At 39.4% G+C, this 6,110-nt stretch overlaps 1 protein-coding gene across 1 annotated transcript in view; it reads left to right on the forward strand.

Annotated features, from left to right (window-relative positions):
* The window catches only part of ZWILCH (zwilch kinetochore protein), a 1,326,642-nt gene that overhangs the window by 374,928 nt on the left and 945,604 nt on the right, over window positions 1-6,110 (forward strand). The window contains exon 4 of the mRNA XM_044077868.1: window positions 2,852-2,976. Coding sequence (XP_043933803.1) covers window positions 2,852-2,976 — 125 coding nt within the window. The remainder of the gene's footprint in view (window positions 1-2,851; window positions 2,977-6,110) is intronic.

The raw sequence follows: 6,110 nt of genomic DNA on the forward strand, positions 1-6,110 counted from the left end.
TGCCACTGTAGTTTTCTCATATGCAATCTTGCAAGTGGTAGCATAGGGATAGTGGCTGCCATGTAACCCAGGAGCTTCAGGTGTACTGCCTTGCTGTCAATTTTGTGTCTTGGAGGACCTGAAGCAAATGTTCTGTCAGGGTTTCCACCTTTTTGGGTGGAAGAAAGGCTTTCATGAGGTCTGTGTGAATTCTGCACCCAAGGAAGACAGTGTCTCGAGTGGGCTGCAGGTGGGATTTTGGTAAATTTATCTGGAATCTCAGCGATTGTAAGAGGGACACAAAATGAATGTGTAGGAGGAGGATCTCCTTGTTGCCTGCCTGAATCAGCAGGTCGACCATGTAAGGGAATATGTGTATTCCCTTTGCCCTGTAGTAAGCAATCGCTGGAGCCAAGCATTTGGTGAAGACCCTGGGTGCAGTAGAAAACCCAAAGGGTAAGGCAGAGAACTGAAAGTGAGAATTGACCACCAAGAATCGGAGGCATTTCCTGTAAGTGGGTCTTATGGGCATGTTAATGTAAGCATGCTTTATAACTAGGGTAGCCATGAACCCTTGGGGAGGAGGAGGGGGAAGAGGGTAGCAAGAGTCTACATCCTAAATGTGACCTGTAGGAATAGATTGAAATGGGATAGGTCTAAAATAGGCCTCCAAGATCTGTCCTTTCTGGGGACCAGAAAAATCCTGGAGTAGAAACCTCTTCCTTTTCCTGTTGTTAGCACTGGTTCAATGGTGCCCTGAGCCAGCAGAGCTTGCAGCACAGGTTGCAGAAGATGTAGTTATTGTGATGGAAGTTGTTGGATGCCTTTTCTTTCTGGTGGGTTGAGCCAAGACATGAAGTAACTTTTTGAAGAATTGTCAGGACCCATTTGTCTGATGCGAGTCCACACAGGGAGGCAGGAGAGGATTGTTTTCTTGTAGGCTTTCTATGCCTAGTGGAAGTAGCAGGACAGGAATGCTTCCTTATGAACTGAGTTCTTGCTGGGTAGTTTCTATGAAACTTTGGTATTGGGAAAACCAGCAGGTGTTTTAGGTCCTGCATTTCTTTCCCTTTCTGCTGAAGTGACTTAGAGGTCAGCCACTTTAGCTCCAAGTAATGGTATATTGTCCAGTGGGGGGCATCAATGAGCTTTGATCTAAAGTCCTCAGGAAGAGGTTGCAAGCTTAATCAGGAATAGTTCAAGCTTAACCAGGAATATCTAGTTAATGCAGAAGCTGATGCTGCAGACCTAGCTGAGGCTTTTGCAGCAAAATAACTTCACTTGACTGAGTGACTGGTAACCTGGGAGGTAAGGGCCAGAAGGGAAGCCAGTGAGGCTTTGGCAGCACCGTCTGGAATATCTGCCAATTCCTTGGTGGTTTTATCCTGGAGGGATAAAGCATACATAGCCATGTGAGTTTGGTAATTTGTGGCTCTGAAAGACAAGGTAGCAGCACACCTCTCGACCTCTTAGCCCAAGAAATCTGGACAAAGCCTTACATACTGGGGGAACAAAGTCCCCAAAATAGGGACAGATTTTAAATATTGATGTTATAAATTTAGAAAGTAGCTAGAATAAAAGATTTTGCATTCAAATGCATTTTCTACAGGATATGAAGTCTGAAACTAAAATGTGTGGTGTTTAGTGATTTCATTAGTCAGATCATCCCAGTGATTTGCCAGAAAACCGCAAATTTTATAAGGAAGAGACTGAAATTTTGAGCAAAAATCTGAACATTCTGCAAAAAGTTGTATAGTTGAGAGGTATGGGTAGCAGAGGTGTAAATTTTCTTACCCAAACGTTCCATACTTTTGCTGTCTTTGTCCGCAGGGAGTATGGTAGTCGTGGGTAAGAGCTTAGAAGCCTCGTCTGTAGAGATGGTTAGTGGTTGGATCTGCAGGAGGGCACTTAAGGAGGTGCTTGGCAGTGTGAGGGACTTTATAAAGTCTCCAGCCTGCGAAGGGCAGGCGGTTGAGAGTCTGGATTCAAGGATGTTGTGGAGAAGGCAGGCAAGATTGGAGGAATGGCAGATGGGCTTGGGGAATCCATCTGAATGAAATCATATCTTTTTTGGACCTCTGTTCATTTCGGAGGATTTGCATACTTTTGCATACTTGCTGGACGTACACGAAGCAAGAGGAGTAAACCCACATGTAGAATACTGCAATGTTGGAATAGGACGTAATCTTTTTTTTTAGCCTATGTTAGTTAACTTTTGCATGCTCTCACTGCTCTTTTGCATTGACCCGCTACCAATTAATAAAGGCAAAATGGTTTAGTAATTATTCACTTGCTTTGGTTGTGATTTTTACAAGGAATGTTGACCTGCAAATGAAGGAAATCTGGAAGACCTCATATTAGCTTGAAAATAAGGCTTGGGCTAGTAGTAAAAAAAAAAAAAAAAAAAAAAATTGTGTTGAGGTCCGGGCCTAGGCAGATAACGGACAGTGTGGGAGAAAATGGTCCTGTAGATTGGTAAGGGATACTCAAAAGTTGGTCAGTGATTTCGTAAATTGGATCTGTCCTTTTCTATTGCTTGAGGAAGTCATGGCAGATGTTACAACAGTCCTGAACTCGAGGTAATTTACTTGCAATGTTATGCTAGTGTTTGCTAACAAAAAAATATGTGTTTGCAGGAATCTATAATGACAGATAGTTTAAGAATTAATATTTTGTGCTGTTCTGTATGTCTGCTTTTAATGTGTGACCTATGAGGTTAGTGATTATCTTGTTTTGTTGAAATATTTATTGGATTTGATTTTATTAATTATGAAAGATGCACAGAGGCCTTTTTAGTGTATAATTTTGTAACAGCGTATATAGAAAGTTAGGCAGTATAGGTTACTTATACACATGTATATATATTTTTCAGATCCCAAAGTCTGAAGAGAAGGATGATGAATCTGTGGAAAATTCTTATTTAGTTGAAAGCAATGAGACCTATTTAGACTTTGAGGAGCCTTTGAGGCCTTTGCCTTTGCCTGTTGCACAAGCAAGGTAAGCATTTAATTTTTGAGTGCATTGAGTATCATTATTCTGAAAGTTAATCAAGTGTTTACTTATGAGCAGTATCAAGCACATGTGATCAATTTACTAACTAGCACTTAGAACACCTTTGTGAATTTTAATTTGACATTCATACCTCCATATCATGCTGGGTTCATTAACCAAGTGAATTATCAATTGATGATAGGTAATGCATTAAAGTGCTGAGACCGAGGAACAGAATGACACTAACATTGCTTGTGTAGATCACTGCAGTGAAGATTAACCATTGTTTTTCACTTGTTCATTTTTTCATTCATGTTTTCATAATTGTACAACTTTGGTATGAACTGTGGCAGAATAATGGAATGCAACAGGCATGTGAATTTCTGAGAAGCATTCAGTTTCAGATAAAATACATTAGCATGTATATTTGGAACTGGTCTACAAAAGGCTCATATTTTCTAAATTAACACTTAGTCTTTTGAATGTCCAAGTACTTCTCTGTTTATATGGCATTCATTGCTGTATGTCAGAGGCACAAGATTATCAACTCTGTCTGAATTGCACTATTCTTTCTCAGGATTGCAGTACACTGCCCTGGAATTATTTTTAGTATTATAATTATTAAAGACCTTGCTGTCTCATGAGGACTGCTGTTATGAAACACGTTGGGAGTATCTCATTATTGTTATCAGAAGACTGCAGTTTTACTTTTTGCATAGCTGGTGTGTTGCAGGTACCCATTTAGACACTCCGCATGAATAACTTTGTCACCCCCCCCACACACACACACACACATAACACCAAAACATAAACAGTTATTTGCAGTATATTAGCAACAATAAACTATTCACGTTGGTGTCATAACATTCATTTTATATTGAAAATCTCAGGATAAGCAGTAATGTGGTTTCAAATGAAAAAATTGTAATGTAAGGAACCAAACCATTAAAAAAGGTCACACAAGTACATCTTTTACTCAAAAGGTACTTATTTTTTGGCACTCATTTAATTTTTGCATTACTGAAAAAAGAAGAGCTAGGCCTTTTACAATTCATATTATAAGATGACTGTTTTGATTTTCAACAGTTGTCTGGTTGAAATGTTAGGTAAATGTGTGGTATGAAGGGGTGGGCGCAATTAAGAGTGGTCTTTACATACAAATAAATAGTAAAGGGGGGGGTTCTGAAAGATGTTCTTACTGTTTTGTATTCCAGCAATCCATCACCACAGCTTGGTTGCACTCTTCTAGTTTTCATTTGTCCTTTCTCTTAAGCTGTAGTCTTCCGATTTTTGTTTATCATGATCTTATGCCACCACTGTCATGTCTTGTTCCTTCTGCTTTCTAGTGAGTAGTAGTCTGAGCTTTTTCTGCCATTTTATAGAGCATCTTCCCATGTTCTTCATATTGATGACTGCTGCAATAGCCTTAGCTTATATGGATTATATCCTGCCAAGGAATATAATAGCTTGCCAGCTTCCAAAGTTTCAGGGCACTTTCCATGAGCACAAACTGTCAAGCAAGCTTGAGCTGAGCTGACTAAAAGACAAGTTTAGGAGTGAAGCCCCTCAGGGCTTAACTGCCACCAAAGAGAACACTCCCCTGAGTCTTTTGGGGATAGACAGTCTGCTTGTGCTTTCCTTAGGTGGGCAGATAGGTTTTCTTTGGTGAAAAAACTTCCATTTTCTTTCTTTTTTTTTTTTAACTGATGTTTTATTAATTTCCTGTTCAGGAAAGTTATCTTAAAGCTAGGATTGTTGTGTTTTAATGGATTGTCTCAAGACTGTGTAACATACTTTTAAAATGAGCACTCATTTCTATCCATTTAAAGTAGAGTTTTCTAACTGATAAAATAAACACAATTTCTCCACAGAAAATATTTTAACATTGTTGGGCTACTGTAGTGTTTGAAAGTGCATTCTACTTTTTGTTTTGGCAAAAAAGTAACTTTTTGTGGACTAGTAGTTTTATTGACATTGTTGCTTGTTTTTTTCCCAGGATAAGAGACACCATTTTCGGCTTGACAATAGAACATATTGCCACTCCTATGGTCAGTCTTTCTTCAAAACCAAAAAAGAAAAAGTTAAGCAAACAGGCTTTGTCACCACAGCAGGCTAACGATTTGCCTCTGCCTAGGTAGGTAGCTCTGCTGTGGCAGTTTGTTGTACCTCAGACCACTCTTTTTCACCGGATCCCTCTGGTTTTGTGTCTACAGCCATGTCCTTTGGGGCTGTTGTGGTCCCCTCAGTGGACAAGGGGGAACCACTGTTATCGGTTCTGGGAGATGGAACAGGAAGGTTTTGCTGTTGCATCAGAATGCTGTGTCCACCCTTGGGGAAACTGCGTTTGCCATTAGTAACACAACTGGCCTCTTTTTTTCATGTCAAAAAGAAACGGAAAACCAAGCATGCATCTACATCTCCTCAAATTTCTTTGTATAGAGTAGTTTACTGGGACTGGCTAAGGGTTTGATTCATGCTATTGATCCTTCTTGTAGAGTAGTTTCATAAAATAAGAGGAAAGCCTACTATCCTGAAGAGATTAAAGATCCTGAATCTGAACAGAAAGATGCAGGGACAGATTAAGGGTTTTGCCCTCAGATTTCTAACTGAAACTCAAAGGAAAGCTCACTTTGATTCTCCTTGTTGGGTTTCTCTTTCTCCTGAGAATATTGCTAGAATGTCCTAGTGTTTTCAGTGGGAGAAAAGGGAGGATTTTCAGTCCCTCAAAAGTATTGCAACTTGTTACGGAAGGATTTTCCAGAATCTCATTACATTTCTCCTGACCTGTCTGCTTTACAGCATATGTGTCTTACTGCCTGCAATTTTCCTGATAGTTAGCCAGCTGTCCCTAAAAAGGCTGCTAGGATGTATAAAGTTCCTCAGTCTTTAAAATGTTGATTATACACTATTCCCAAACTTGACCCAGCAGCTATAGTTTATTCTTATAGTTATTAATTATTATTATAGTTTATGGTTTTATTCCTCTGCTGTTAAGCACTTGGTTAATTACAGTCATACTCTTTCTAATAAGGATGGGAAAATTATTGATGGGCAAGGGGGTAAATAGTGTATACTTGGAGCTTTGCTTTTCAGAATTTCAAATTGTCAGGTTCACATGTTAAAATTTTGGTTTTTTACAA

Source organism: Protopterus annectens, chromosome 7.part0, assembly GCF_019279795.1.
Source record: "Protopterus annectens isolate FY-2018-M chromosome 7.part0, PAN1.0, whole genome shotgun sequence".
Classification (NCBI taxonomy): domain Eukaryota; kingdom Metazoa; phylum Chordata; order Ceratodontiformes; family Protopteridae; genus Protopterus; species Protopterus annectens.